At 40.8% G+C, this 16,521-nt stretch overlaps 1 protein-coding gene across 1 annotated transcript in view; it reads left to right on the forward strand.

The window, feature by feature from the left end:
• Nucleotides 1-8,111: 8,111 nt before the first annotated feature.
• The window catches only part of TMEM132D (transmembrane protein 132D), a gene marked incomplete at both ends in the record, with an annotated part of 199,575 nt that continues 191,165 nt past the window's right edge, over nucleotides 8,112-16,521 (forward strand). Inside the window, one exon of the mRNA XM_080355047.1 lies at nucleotides 8,112-8,190. Within this exon, the coding sequence (XP_080211173.1) occupies nucleotides 8,112-8,190 (79 nt within the window). The remainder of the gene's footprint in view (nucleotides 8,191-16,521) is intronic.

Consider the following 16,521-nt stretch of genomic DNA (forward strand, 5'->3'; position numbering starts at 1 on the left):
CCATTTTCCCAGTAGAAACCAGAAAAGTAAACCAAACTTCACTTCCCCCATACGCGTTTTAGTAGTGCTTGGAGTTGCTGGGCAGCTTTTATTCACCAAACCAAGGTACCAGCCAGGTTAGCTGTGCCGCTGTGGGGCTGGAGGCTGCTCAGTAGCCAATGGCAGCAACTCCCTTCACTAAGGTTTAGGATCAAGCCATTAAAAAATCAAGCTTTTTGTTAATCTCCTAAACCGTCTTATTCTCTCCTTTTACAAATTCTTTTAGTTTTACTACTGGAAATTCATTGCAGGTTCTAGTTCCTCAGCTTTCCAATTTGCATCTAATTTTGTATCTTTTCAATAGGATATTGTTTTCAAAGTTTTGTTTGGTTTTGTTTTGCTGTTTGTATGTGTTTGTTTCTTGATTTTGCCACATGTTCATGGAGCTAGTGTAGTTTTCCCTTCCCCAATTTCCTTCTCCAGCAGCTTGGACTGCAAGGACAGCCAATGTTTATAGTGAGAAGGTTAAAATATTCTAGATATCTTTGGTTGCTTCCTCCCATTTATTGACTCTGCAGTTTCAATATGAAATCTACTATAATGTGGAAGCTGTTTCCCATATACTATAAGGGCTTCCTACCATATGCTCTCCCATCTGTGATAAGAATGAGGGTTTTGTAAAAAGAAAAGGAAAATGTTCAGTGTGTGGCTGTAGTTGAACTGTGTGCATTATCTGCCTGCTTTAGGGAAGACTTATAAGTACGTATGTATATTATATATGTCATGAATTCTTCTACCTCCTGTTTATTCCACATTGCTGATCAAGCAATTTCTGTGCAAAAAATAACAGTTATGAAACTTGGAGAATTGGTGAAACTGAATACATCTGAAGAACTGTAATTCAGGAAACAATGTGCAGTCACTTCATTGATTGAAGTGGCTTTTAGGCCTTTAGTGATGAGTGGCGGTTTGGAGAGGGTACACCTTTGCTAAAGATTAACCACAGCAATATGTTAAACTTAAATGTAAGTGCCATTATAAATTCTTTAAGACTTTCTGCAAAACCCGCCCACCCTAGTTACATCTGATATTTCAATCTAAGTGGGGCTGCCTGCCATTCATTTCAGTAGATGCCAATTCTTGTTTAATTTAGGGCAGAAAATGTGTTGCGCCTCCTGTAATGAGGGTTAGATGCTGTATCGGGGCTCTGAGAATCACTGCAGCACCAGGGGTCACTAGCACTCCATCAGTACCAAGGATCTGGTGAAAAACCTGGTTGATTTGTCATAGCAACGAGCCTATTTTGCTCTCAACTTAGTCGTACTGCCAAACAGGCAACTGCTTCAAGGTCTAATGTATACACACAACTAGACACCATATGTGTTTACAAAGATGTGTTTATGAAAGATGACAAACTATTGAGAGCTGCTATTCTTTGTGTATTTTGGTTTTTCATTCCTTCCAAATTCTTGAGCACTATTGTGTTTCCTTGTGTATTTCATACTAACCTACAGTCAGCCTATAAATTATTATACCTATATTTCACTGAATCTTTGGAAACTACATTTTAAATCTAACTCACAGTAACCAGGATGTGGCACTAAGAAATGCAGTACTTGAGAGTTTTGCAGAGCTGGGCTCCTGGATTCTAAGAGATGTTGGACACAGAACATGAACCGGTTCTCAAAAGAAATTTCTAATCACTGAAGATCTGCCCACTACTCACAGTATTGTTTTATGAAAATATAATTAGTACATTTTAATGACCTTTATACTAAAAATGTCAGGTGATTAAGCATAAAAGTTTGATCTCATTTTATAAAATTGCTGTATTTTCAGTATTTTTTCTGCTAAAATTGAAGGTCTAAATGACGAATTTAAAAGCCTCTGTAGATAATAGATCACTATCTGTAGTAACTTATTAATTAAATATAGAAAAAACCTTGGGATGGAATTCAGCAGGTAAGATGGAAAATAATTTTTATACCTCACATGCTATGTTCCAGTTAGCAGATCTTCTATTCAGCCTAGGTAAAGCTAAGGACAGTTTTATAAAGGAGAGGTTTTCTTTCTGGTTCATACTGAAACTGTAGGTTTCTCAGGGCTGATAGCTGAGTCCTGTATGAGCACATCGCAAAGGTCAGGAGGATTCTAAATGCATAGAGATCACCTTTGCTGAAGATATCGAAGGCTGAGGGAGAATTCAAGGGAATTATTCTGTATTCCGGCCTTAGGCTTACATTCTCCCCCATGCATCTGCTTTTGGCCACTATGGGAGACAGCATAGCAGCCTACACAGACCTTTGATCTGTCCTATTCCTCTACTCATTTTCATTTGATATAAACAAAGATTGAAAAAAGGAAGCTGGCAGTGCCTGCAGGGAAATGTTTTCATCATCTCCATAGTAATTTTTAAATGGGCTTTGCCATCTTTGCTTGTAAGGCATCATGTCAACTTGTCTCTAGTTACATCTCAGAACAGCCACAGTAACATCCTCTGTTCTGTTATTTCATGTTATCTGCTCCTAAAAACCACTGTTAGTTTTGTAATTACACTGAGAATGTTTCCAGATTTCTGACTGGACATTGTTGCATGTTGACACTTACATTCCAGCCATTTGGATCACTTTGCCTGTTGTAACTTGGCAAGCATTGGTACTAATATATGGCATTTCCCTGCTATGGAGGCTTGAGTTCACCCCAGCCAGGAAGAAGGAATTTTGTTTGTACCTATTATTTTTCTCTATGCTATATAAATATGTTTCTTCCTACAGTGATTGTTTTCCTGATGTGCACACATACTGTTTAGTTTATTTTTTGAGCTTTTATTTGAGCTGGCCACTGTGTCTTACAAGATTTGGTCCATGTAAATCACTGCACTGTATTGTACTGTGAATACAGTAACTTGCAGCCAAAGCATCTTTTAAAGTCCTGCCATCAGATGAAGCAGGTTAATATATTAGTTCATTAATTCAAATAAAGAAGTCCTCTTGGATACACTTTTTGTCTATTGGAGTGCTGCTGATTTGGCTGATAATAGCCTCGCTGTGTTGTGATAAGGTCCTTTGTCATTTTTAGAACTCATTTTGAACTAGGCTCTTTCTGAGTTTTCATTGGAAGCAAGTGAAGGAGAGTGAAAACTCTGACTGACATCATCTACTTTTTCAGCTATTGTGAACTGACAGCAAGCCCAGCAACATAAAGTAGCCTGATAGGAATACTATTCACCACTAAGGTTAGCGTTTGATCATTAAAGAGATAGGCACTCCAAGGGGTATTACCATTGACAGTAGAACTACAAGCTGTCAAATAGATTTTTATTTCAGCCTGGTGAAGATGTTGAACTGTATCTGCTCTTCTCATACAACAGAAGCATTAGAAGCAAACCAGAGAGTTTTATTTTTTATTTTCTTATGTTGTGTGTGAATAGATGATAATTAGTTTTAAACAAATTAACAAAGATTTCATGCTTCATCCTGCTGTCACCGAAATAAAAAATCTAAGTGCTGGTTAATGTCAGAGTAAGATCCAGAAATTAAAATGAAATTGAAGAGCGTGACTCAGTTTGGTCTTTGCAGTATGTCCCATTATCTCATTCTGATTTTCATATTATTTATGTGGGAGCATCACAAAGACTTCAGCTGCTGAGCGTGACTCAGCTGGCCCAGAAGTGGTGCACACATGAACAGAAAGAAATCCCTTCCCCAAAGACTCTGCATTACCCAGAGAGAAAAGACCACAGATAGATGTGATGAAGAAATGAGTGACAGAAACATAAAATAACTGCAGAACAGCTCATGCTTTGCCTTATGAATGGCAGTCACAGTACACCTGCTGCTTCATGACAACTAAATGTTTTGAAGACAACACATTAAATGGTATAAAATTGCTGGGAGGTCAAACTGATCATGCTGATTCCTTTTCATCTCTGAATCTATGATTCTAATTGCTCCTTATTTTGGATGTTGTGCAGTAACAAACCCAGATAATCCATTTCAACACCCCCTGTGCAATCTTCAGGCAATGTGAGGGAAGGAAAACAGGAGTAAAAATCTCTCTCTCTAAAAATCAATGGTAAAGTATGCACTGACTTCAGCAGTGCCAGATTTGTCTGAGTTTAATGGATTCAAGTGAAAAATATTTTTTGGAGAAAAATGTGTAACTGCTCAGTTTAAAAGACTCAATAATATGCCCTGCTATTCCAGGTCTGTGGGCACTGAGACAGAGTTATTAGAATGCAATTGGCTTTTGAAATGAATTGTTTGTTTTCAGATCACTGGACACATTCTGTATTTCCATGTCTCTATATATCTATATCTAAAGTGGGGAGTACTGGGCAGAGGGACACTTTTGCTGGTCCAGCTGGCTACAGTCTTTTCTCTAGTCCACTGTTCTTTGCTGTGTCAATAGGGCTTCTCTCAGACTTGCACTTCTAGGCAATGAGGGCACATTACTGCCTTAAAAAACCCCAACAAAATCCAAAACCCACAAAAAACTCAAACAAAAAACAGTGAATTGATAAACTGATTAAAGCAATTAGCAATTTTAATTACATAAAGCAGATTATATGTATCAGTTGATATATCACATTGAAGATGAAACAAGAAGTCTCAGGGTAACGATGGATTTTCTCATTAACTTGCTGGATGCAGATTAATCAGTTTCCTACCTTTACAATGAACCATAGGTTGGGAGGATGCAGGTCTCTTCAGTCTCTCTCGTGTTTTCCTAAAGTTCTTCCTTCCCAATTAGTTGTGTTAATTGCCCAGAAAAGATTATGCATACGTGCCAAAATAACATATTGCTAATAAAACAGGAAGATGTTTTCTCATTACTGACTAGTAGGACTTGATGTGATTTTCCATGAGCGGTGTCTCATGGACTAACTAGAGGGCCAGGCTGGGGCTGGTACCGTTGTGGTGTTGTCACCTGCATCCATAGGAAGAAACACAAACTGGGACACCCACTGCAAAGTGAAACTTGGCAGATGGCCCAACCTTCAGCTGTCTCTTCAGCAGAACATCCATGGAAGCAAAGGGAAGATTATTTCTGTGTAGGGCACATGAAAGAAATTTATTGTTCCTGAAGGGACTGGAGGCAACAGTTTATTTGTAAGTGCATTGGCTTTGAGAAGGCTTGAGACCCAAAGGTGGCTCATAGGGATAACAAGATAGTGGAGGAGGATGTTGACAAAACATTGCGTCCATTCATACCTACTAAAAGTAAAATGTCTGTGGAGTGCTTTGGAGCGAAAAGGGTATTGATGCATAAAATCTAATATTTAGTTAGTGACCTTTCAGAGTGACTTCTAAAAACAGTAAGAAAAAAAAATCATAGAGTGTTTTGAGTTGGAAGGGACCTTAAAGATTATTTAGTTCTTAACCCCCTGCCATGGGCAGGACCACTTCCACTAGAACAGGTTGCTTACAGCCCTGTCCAACCTGGCATTCAAATAATAGCCTAGAGTATCTTTTTTTCTTTCTTTCACAAGACCAAATTCGGAAATTAATCTGTTCAGTGAGTAGCAAAATCTCGGACCAGGATAAAGGATCCTAGGTTCCCATATTTTTGTTGGAAAATTAAGCAAGTGCTTCCAAGTCAACTGTTTCAACAATGGTGTTGCCAAGTATTAATATGTTTTTGCCATTGTCTCTTTCGGTACAGTCACCCCTGAATGACTGCATGGCAGTAAAACTGTAAGTACAGAACTTCTCCAATGTTGCACAAAATAACAACAAGCAAAATCCAGGTACTGGCTATAGAGTCAGGAACTGTAAAGGGAAGAGAAGCTAGGTTGTTTGGGGGTTTTTTGATTCAAAGTTGTTGTTTGTTTGGTTTTTTTTCTTGACGAAAAGTTGGTAACAAACACCCCCACACTTTGATCTGGAGAGAAAAGGGCTTTCTTTTTTGCACTTTTCACACCTTTTGCAAACTATAGGGAAGTTCTCCTTTTCCTAATCCATCAGAATAGAGATTAACCAGTATGTTACACTGGCAAATTTCACCTAACTACTGAAGGAAGCTGGGCATTGGCTTCCTCCTCCACATGACAATTGGTTTATCTTGGATAGAGAGTATTTTATTATCATTTTCCTATGTTGGACAACATTGTAAGTTTTTGGCCACAACATACTATATACCATGTCAATAACAATTTATCTTCTTTCAGATAGTGCATGTTCTGATTAATGTTTCAGATATAATGCTGGTTCTAAAGTATGCTTCATTTCAGGTCTAGGGAACATCTCTGGGGTTGGTAATACTTCTAAAACGGATGTGTTCTTCTAAAATGAATTCACAACATTACACAAAATACAGCCTTTTCTCATTGCATGGCTGTTCACGTATTTCTCAGTGTCAGCAAACAAAGTGTACACTTTCAAAGCTTATTTTGATGGGCCCATTTTAAAGCTTCAGCTTTGTGGATGTTAATATAAAAACAGTGGTTTATTGCTCCCAAACATGTTCTCCATGAAGGAACAAAGTGGCTATAAGTTCTCGTAGCCACTTTGTTTTTGTAGTCTGGACTGTGGTAAATTGCATTTTGCTGACATTCTATCTGCCAAGGGTAATATAAATCTCATTATTAAGCTTGACCAAAGGGTTGAGTGAGCTGAATGGTTCTAGCATTGACAGAACTGAAAACCTGAGGTATGTTATTTTTCCCCAGCATTCCTGAATACTCTTTAGACCAAACGTAGGTATTCTTTTTCTGTTGTTCTTGCACTATGTATGAAGCATTTTACAACAGAGTCTTGCATTGTTTCCCTGTTCGCCTGCACCACGCTTGGTTTGGATCCTGTCTCAGTGTCTTAGGGAAAGCTGAACACATGATGAATTCGGCCGAGGGAAGGAGCGCAGCCCTCCCCACGTGCAGCGCTGTACACATGCCAAGGCGGCGTGCTCGCCCGCTCCCGGCAGCGGAGGGATGCGCTTTGTTTGGGTGCCGCGAGAACCGACGCTTGTGCCGGCCCCGGGGCCGCCTCCCTCCCGCCGGGCCGGCCCGGGCACTGCGGGCAGCGGGCGGCTGCGCGGTCCCGCCGGCGGCGGCTTCGGGAGCCCCGGGAGCGGCACGGCCGGGCTGTGCGTCCGCTGAGCGGGGTGCGGGGGGAGCAGCTGCGGCCCCCGGTACCGGCGCGGCCACGGATGCCGCTCCGTGCCCAGGCTGAGCCACCGCCGGGCACCAGGCGTCGGGAGCGCCGGCGCTCGCCTCCCCCGCGGCCTGGGGGGACCAGGCAGCCCCGCCCCGCTCCGCGCCCCGCTGCCCGGGGATTGGGGCTGGCGGGCTGGCTGGTGCGAGGCGGGGCTTGGGTCGGGTGCTTATTTATTTATTTGTTTCCCTCCTCGTTTTGTTATTTTTTTCGCAACACCTCCCGGCTCCAATCTCTGTCTCTCTGTAAACAGCAGCCGCGGCACGCGTAGGATGGGCCGGGGCCGGAGGAGGCGGCCGGGCGGTCGGGCCGGGGCCGGCGCCCCGGTGCGGGCTCCAGCTGAGCAGCAGCCGCTGGGGCGGCAGGTCCGCCGGCCCCGAGAGCAGTGAGCACATCGCTGGCAATGACCTTCTGGAGGGAGCCGCTCTCGCCCCCTCCCTCTCTTGCAGAAAGTCAAACAAGTCGATTAGGAAATTGAGAACTTAAAAAAAAACAAAACAGAGAGCGAGAGCGCAGCACCAAGCCCCTGCCTCCGCGGCTGGATGATTGCTGGGCTGAGCAGCATCACCTAAAGGAAAACTTTGGTGGCGCCCGGAGCGGACGTGCTTTTCCAGCGGGATGCGGGCACTGGCGCGGTGAAGCGCGGGCGGGCGGGAGCCCGCGGCCCCCCCGGCTCGGGTGTTCTGGGCCGGGGGCTGCTTGCCTGTGTGGAGCGACTGAGGCTCGGGACCGAGATTTTAACCACAGCTGTTTCCTATTTATTTATTGAGAGGCTTTTTCTTTCACAGCATCATTTGTTTTGAAGGATGAGGGAGGTAAGGGGAGTGTTAAACCTAAAGAAGTGAGTCCTCTCTCCGAAGGAAATGCCTTGTGCGCTCTCCAGATGACCTTTTCTTAAAATGCAGCTTCTCCAGCTGACCGATTTTTATTTTGATTACAAAGTGTGTGAAACTGAGCTCTAACTTCTCCACAAACCCTAGGATGTGCACTTCTGGGATTAGCAATATGGGGCATCTCTTGTCACCTCTCCTCTTGAGTCTGGCAGCAGTTTTTTCCAAAGGTAAGGCTCAGTTTCCTCTGTCTGTTCCACTGCATCTTGCTTCTTGTTCATTTTGCATACAGAGCCTCTGTCCCTTCTCTCTGTAATGCCTTGAATGTTGATACCCACAATTCATGACTGGAAGACTTGGGGGGAGTCATGTGCTAGTCAAAACCAAAGATACCGTGATGGGAAATCCTGAGTGGCAGAATTTTTACATGGTGAGAATTTTGCCTGTGACAAACAGTACCCATTTACTGAGGCATTTGTAACCTGCCAATTATACTTTTAATCATGTAGTAAACGCTGGTGATGAGCTGAGCTGGTATCCAACCAGCTTTGGAGTGCGAAGGGTTTGTTATCTGGAAATCTGAAGTCTTCAGGGGTACAAGCTGTTGGTGTTAGCTGCCCCACAATTGTCTTCTATGTAATTGTTCAAATTAAAAATCATGTCTCAGACTGGCTGGCAATGGTTTACTGGAACAGAGAAATAATGTGCATGCTCAAATGTGGGGAGATCCTGAACAAGGTGTCTGATGTTCTGCATGCCGAACAGAGTTTGAATATCCTGACATCATGACTTCAGACCACTCTGATATCTTCTCGTTGTTTATAGTCAGAATCGGAAAACCAGCATATAGGCAATGCACACATTTTTGTGTGTATTTAAATCCTGCTTTGAACTTAAAGTTTTCATTGATGGCCCCAGCGAACAGGTGAATGCATTTTTGTAATACTTACTTTACATGATTATGAGCATTCCTGTGCAATGTACATTAGGAAAAAATACCCATTTCTCCTGAGAAGACATTGTGCATCAACAGCTATAGTTTTGTGAGGAAAACAAAATTAGTATTCGTATGTAGTTACTCTTCAGAGACGAATAATAGCATATGCATTTAATCTATGATTTTGCAAACATACTAATAAAGAGTTCTGCTTATAAACATCACTATTTAAGAAAGATACTAGTTACTCTTACCACTTCTTTACGCTTCCAGCTATTCCTTAAGTGAGTTATTTTTACTAATGACATTGTGTCCAGAACTGAATTTACTAACAGAGGGCAAAATACCCAGCTGTTTATTGCTGCGGTGGCTCCTTGTATTGAATTCACTTCTCCTTTTTCTCTTAGAACAGGTTAAGAAGGAAAGGAACAAAATTGTAAGTCTCCTCAAACGTTATCTAAATGCAGTGCCTACATAAGTACAGTTTTAAAGTTGCAATTGGAAATGCACTAGCAGCAGGGATTGGGAGTCTGAGTCTTTTCAAAAGGCTGCTTCATTCACACTGCACACCAGTAGCTTTTCATTTCCCAGCTAGCTTGTAAATTATGTATTTTATTATAAGCAATATCAGTACTTTGGATGGGCTAACAATGCAAGAAGAATATTAACTTTTTAATCTCCTATTTTTGATGTATTTCAGTTTGCAGCCTTAAAACTGCATTAACATAGTGTTTGACTGAGATTGCAGCTTATTCCAAGATTGGAGTATAAGTGGTATTTCAGTCCTACAGAGTGCAGTGTTTGTTTTATTGCCAGCTCAGCAGTTATAACATTCATATATGATTTTATTCTTGAACGTTACTTATATCTTCTTGGAAAGGTAAACATAGAGAGAAAAATTTGACTTGGAAAGGAGATCTCTTAGGTGGAAAAGAAATGCTATAGAAACTGATGAGCGAGATTTTTTCCAGGTGTTGTGCTTGTGAAGTCTCCTTAAATCTGATATGTCTTGAAACCAGATGCACAAGATCCAATTAGAATTACTGGCATTGTCTCCGCTATTTATTTTGCACTTCAGATAACCAACATACTACCGCATGATTGTTGGGACTCCTTGCATTTAATAATACAGATCTCTATCTTTAATGTAATTGTCTATTTTCATACTTGATATCAGACTCCATCTGTACTACTGTGCCTTGGTACACTCCGAACAGACCAGAGTGTTCCAGAGGTTTATGGTAGAAACTTGGCAATGTAGAAGGTTGATTTCACCTGCACCGCATAAGGAGAGGAAACCAAAAACATAATAAGACTTGATTACTACTACAGGACACGTTTCTTCTATGGCTTTCTGTTGCTATAGAAAAACTCTCATTTATGACATGATGACAAAGTTTTCTTAAAGAGATAAAAAATCTTTCAACATGCAACAGCAATCAGCTGCCTATTGTGTGTAGGTCTGTTGCTGATTACTCAGAACCATGGCAACACACCTTTTTACTGCACAGTTTCCAAATCTTTCAGGTAATAATGTTGAAGTCTTGAGAATACTATTGCAGTCTTGCTTTGCTTTTACCTCACAAATGCAGAAAATAGCTCCAGCCTGAGAAATAAAATGTTGTTTTCAATAATGAGCCCAGAACAATTGGTCACAGATGATATAATCCATGTATTTTAATATATTGTCCGTCCAATTATATATGTGTTCATGTACATATATATGTTAGAGAGAGGACAGGGTTTGTAAGGCTATGGAACTGTAGTTATGGGGGCAGTTGCATTTCACAGCTTTGTCTTCAAGTAGGAGTTTTCTTGAGTCTATCCTAGGGAGCCAGTTCTTGCTCCGGCAGTTGTGCATTTTGCTATTTGATATCAACTATGAAAAAAAGTGTTAAGAAATAATAATTTAAAAAAATAACCGACTCCAGTTGACATTCATGAAAACACAGACATACAACAGGCACAATACAAGGGGAAAACCTCTCATTAGCTTCATTGGAGTAGAATAAAAACTTTGATACCTTACTAGAACACCAGGTTCCATGCTTGGTGTAAGTCTAGAATGAACTAAGCATCTTCTGTAAGATGCTAAATGACTTTAGGATGGATATTGCGAGACCTAAGATTGAGGAGTCTTTTACATTATAAATGTTTGTTGTCAGATAAAAAACCTGATTTAATTAATTTCAAATTTTGGGTCTAAGTAGACAGTACCAGGTGAGCCAGCACTGGGCCCTTGTGGCCAGGAAGGCCAATGGTACCTGGGGTGGGTTAGAAGGGGGTGGTCAGTAGGTCCGAGAGGTTCTCCTGCCCCTCTGCTCTGCCCTGGGAAGACCACACCTGGAATATTGTGTCCAGTTGTGGCCTCAGTTCCAGCAGGACAGGGAACTGCTGGAGAGAGTTCAGTGCAGGGCAACAAAGATGCTGAAGGGAGTGGAGCATCTCCCGGGTGAGGAAAGGCTGAGGGAGCTGGGGCTCTGGAGCTGGACAAGAGGAGACCGAGGGGTTACCTCATTAATGCTTACAAATTTATAAAGGGTGAGTGTCAGGAGGATGGAGCCAGGCTCTTCTCGATGACAACCAGTGATAGGACAGGGGTAATGGGTTCAAACTGGAACACAGGAGGTTCCACTTAAATTTGAGAAGAAACTTGTTCCCGGTGAGGGTGGCAGAGCCTGGCCCAGGCTGCCCAGGGGGTTGTGGAGTCTCCTTCTCTGCAGACATTCCAACCCGCCTGGACACCTTCCTGTGTAACCTCATCTGGGTGTTCCTGCTCCATGGGGGGATTGCACTGGACGAGCTTTCCAGGTCCCTTCCCATCCTTGACATTCTGGGATTCTGTGATTGAGTGACTTCTGCCTGTGTTCTGCTGAGCGTTCCGTGTTCTTCTCATTCATCCTGAGCTGAAATTTCCCACAAGTTGTTTTCTAATGAGATCTCAGGCCACACAGCTGCTGGTTTGATTTTCTTTTTCTTTCAGTTTTTATAATGTGGAGACTTGGCAACTGTATTAGGTAGGATTACCAGATAGTGCATTTACAGTGATACCAGCTTCCTATTATAGGAAAGTGTGTGTGTGAGCAGAAATCTCTCAGAAACCAAACACCCAAACATTTAGTTTTGGTTATGTTAGAGGAGAGAAGTAGCTGGATATTTGGATTTAAATTGCCTCAGTTTCGTTTATCCATTATCCATAATACAGTATTTTTTGAATGTCTTGATTTCCTTTGAATGTTATACTTAGATGCGCATAAAGTCCAGGTGTAGTCAGTAGTTTTTATTGTAAGCTTTGCCTATGTGCAGAAAACCAAAACGTTTTCTTAAAAACCCAGAAGACAGAGGAAGTCTTGCTAGCCTGAGGTTCAAGCTGTTTCCATCACACCCAAGTTTTTGTACTTGGTCCCAGCTGCACTGAACTTACAATCTTTTGAGACACTATACAAAGGAAGGGGAAACTAAGTTGCACTGTTTTGCTCTTATTGTGTTTCCTGCCACAGTGACCTTCTGGGAGAACCCCCATTCTGATTTCTTTTATTTCAGTAAAAATAATAAATTCAGACTAAACTAAAAAATTCTACAGCTAGACCCATGTTTTATTTGTCAGCTGCAATACTAGCTTAATGTGATTTGGTTTCTAATACTTCCCTGTAATGCTCTCATTTTTTACTTCTGTCTTTTCTTTTATTAGTTCCATAGGACTGGCTGGCTCTGTGACACCAACCAATGTTTTAGATATTAATAAAAGCAGCTTTATTCAGTAAAGATCAGTTTTATTTAATAAAAGAGAGAATCAAAAGATAATTTGATTTTTCATGCTGCATTCACATTAAATCAAGCTCCTGAAGTTGTTGCGGATGCCAAGTTTAGTGGCAGTCTGTCCCTGGTCCTGGGATACATAAACATGGCTCCAGACAGATTGATTGCAGAGGAGCTGAAGAGGCAGCTGAGATTCATCGCAGGTTTGGTTTATAAAGTGTTACATTAAATTACTTGATTTTCACTAGTCTGTGTAATATTGCCTACTGCATTATTAATGGCAGTTCAAAATGAAGTGGATTTTAAATAGTTCAGAGACATTTAGATAAGACTAATTATTATGGGCAGATTTAAAGTACATATTTGAGAATGTTAGGCTACTTCACCCTCTTCCATGGGAGGAAAATTAACTGTAGAATGAAGATTGGCTTCTTCATGTCCTTGATTTCTTCTTTTATCAAATGGACTTAATTCCAGTGTAAGGTGTTAGTCTGATGGCCCGTAGACAAATGGATTGAAAGTCTTCATCCTCCAAAGCAGCACAGCCTGTTAGTGTCTATGCAAGCTTCCACTTTCTACTTTAGTAGCATGGCTTGAACTCGACCTACAGGGTGATGTAACTGCCAGCTCTGCAATGTAAGATACAAGATCCATCTATTGATCCACAGTGAGTGTGATCCAGAGCCCGTTACAGCCAGTAGATGGGGTTTCATTGCCTTTAGGAAGCTTTAATTCAGAATGTAGACAGAGTTTTCTGGAGTGGTATTTTTCAGCCTGTGGCCCACACACCAGTAGTGATTCATAGAACATCTGAGCAGTGTTGTGAAACCAGTGCCAGAAACCTTATGCATGCAAGCTAGAAAAAAATAAAGAGAGGAAATAGAAGTAACAAGGATGCTTTCAGAGCGCATCCCAATTTGCGTTTGGTTGTAAACAAAGACCTTTGTGACGATACTGTGTAAGACGGTCTGGATTTCTTTCAAAAAGTTAAATGGCTCTTGTCCTTAAAACGGCTGAGAAAAAACCACTGTAGTGAAACTAACTAGTAATTTAAACTATTTCTCTGAACTCTTTGTTATTAAGTCAGTACTTCAGACATAATCACTGAGAGTGTGTTTCTAATCCACTGCAGCATAAGTTCACTTAAATCAACACTGAGCAGTGGTTCAGTGAAGCAAGGCAGGAGTCGTCTGCCAGTCACTTAACGCGTCTGCACTGTAGCATCAATTAACTTCCTAAAAGGCTTCAGCTATACTCACAGAGAATGGCTGGTTGTTCTTACACCTTCAGTCTTGTTTTTTTAAATTAAGGTTTCCAGAAAGGTTTTCGGAGGGAGTTTTTTGTGTTGTAGGTGATTGTCTCCCTGAAGGTTGCTTAGCAAAATGCACACATTTTGGTTTCTTGGGCATACCATGTAGAAATGATTGGTAGTGAATGCATCTATGCTGATGCCACATATCCCCAAATTTACAAAATAGAAGGCCTCTGTCCTCCTCCTGTAGTTACTTCACCTTCTCGCAGGCCCATCTAGCTCTGTTTTTTAAAGTTACTTTGAATTGGTTTGGTTTGTTTAGTTATTTGGGTTCTTCTTGGTAACTTTTCTTACAATGCTGTGTGATATGGTTTGCATAAGATGTTCCAGATATTTGATATGGTAATGGTTAGTAACCATGTTCCAGCCTTAATTTATTCAATACCATTTTATACTCGTTTGCTTTTCTGCTAATGGTGTTTTTTAATCTTAATAATCCAAAGTTGTCAGAGGTAACTAGCCAATAGCGTCTCTGAATATTAATTCAATCTATGATATAAAAAAAGGAAACAATACCACTTAGTCTTCCATCCACTCATTTATCAAAGATCCTGGATTAGTACATAATTGTATCCTCTGCTTTCTACTGAGACATAGTGGCTAATTCCACTTGTCTTCAAGAAAAGAAGAGTTGTGATTTGAACGTGCCTACAGTTGAAACGTCTGTATTTGTGCTTCAGAGTTTTGCATCTCTGTCTTAATGTAATTAGTCTTGCTTGGTTAATTTCAATTTGGTAGTACACATTGGGTCTATGCATGGCAAATTCCTACATTTAACTTCCTGCATTGCTCTTGGCAGTGTGGGGTGTATCGTCAGGTTTTCCTCATACAAAGGAGGCCTTGATGTTGTTTCCGTGGATTGTGTTTTGAGCTACTGTTGAAGGAACTGATGAGCTCTGACAAAATTTCCCAGTGTAACAGGTGTGTAAAAACACCATGTATTAGCAGTTACCCACCTCACATCTTTAGTACATTTTCAGAAACAAAAATAGGATCTAGTTTGCTCACATTCTCAAGCCTGTAGCTCTTTCCAAATGTCTCTAATGAGTTTCTTTGGACCTGTTCTTAGAAATCCTACTGAAATGCCAACTGCTCAGCAATCCTGGAAATCCAGGTGTGAAAAGGTGGCCAACCGAAATGTAGTGGACACTTTCCAAATCTTATTTTAGTCCTTCTGAATTGTGATATCTCTCTTAGCGACACCTCCAGTGAATAACAATAAAAGCCATGTGTTGCTTTTTAAAGCTTGATATGATGCTCTCCATAGATCTTCCTGTGTTTACTCGGGGTTTATCAGTAAAGGTTCTCTTATTCCCTATCCTTTTCCATATTATTCAGCAAACAGTTGTAAGGCTGTCGTGACTTTAGCTGCGCTCTGCTCTCTCCTTTGTGGCTGACTGTGTCTCCTGCAGCAGTTGTCTGATAAGAGATGATTTCTTGCATACTGAACGCTTGTGCACAGTAGGGTTCTGTTGTATACTTCTGACTCTTTGACACCATCTGCCCAGTAAAGTGGTTTTAATGGGTTTCCACTGAGCCAGCCTGTACTACAGCCCTGACAGCATGCTCTGTGTTTTCAAAAATAAACAAGATCTCTTCAGTGAAGCTATCCATGAACATCGGCTTCTCCAACAAATTGAGGATTACATACTGTTTGATATTTTGCGGAGGCAGATATATCTCTATTTGATAGACTTTAAAATAGAAAAATGACTGATAGCTTAGAATGGTCTTCTAATAGTGCTAGTTTATTTTTTAAATGACCCTATAAAGCATTATTTCTTGTCCATTTTTTAGGCAGGTATTATTATCCTTTTACAGAAATGCAATCATTGCACCTTGTTGGTGTTCTCTTCTTAGGAAAGCTGGGGAATTTAGTGGATCACAGTGATAATTTAGGAGTCAGGGTACCCATAGGCTTTTTATAACCTTTGGCAAATTGCTTCAGTTCTCTGCTTTCCCGTTCTCTTTTAAACTGTCTTGTCTCTTCAGAATACAAGTTGTTCAGCGCAGGACCTATTTTACTTCCTGTTTATATCTGCCCCTCTTCTCAGATGAGAATGTACATTACCATGGTGTATACACTACCACGGCAAAATAATTAATTACTAGTGGCTGAGTTAGAACTTGGAACGTGGAATTGTTGTTGTCCTGATCACTGGGTAACGTGAACAACTCAGAGGCCAGTAAGAACAGAAAAGAGCAGGGTAAGGGGGAAAAAGCGAAAATACAATGAAAGCATCCACGTGATTAAAAAATTCTAAGAGCTAAAGTAGATCCCATCCCATGATGTTATAATTAATGAGCTATCTAAACCTTTTCAAACATCAATATGATAAAGGGAATGTAAAAAGCTTCTTACAAAAAGATGTCATAAAGATGTTTTTACATTTCTTTCTGTTATAATCCATGTTACTAAACTATTAAAGAAACCCACCAGATTTTGAATATCTGTATTAATAATGCAACAAACCACTTACAAGGAAAAAATGTTCTTTGACAGATGGTACAGATCTCAGAAATATTTCATTCCTTCTCTGCCCCTTCAAGTCT

The sequence above is a fragment of the Nesoenas mayeri genome, assembly GCF_963082525.1.
Source record: "Nesoenas mayeri genome assembly, chromosome: 17".
Classification (NCBI taxonomy): Eukaryota; Metazoa; Chordata; class Aves; order Columbiformes; family Columbidae; genus Nesoenas; species Nesoenas mayeri.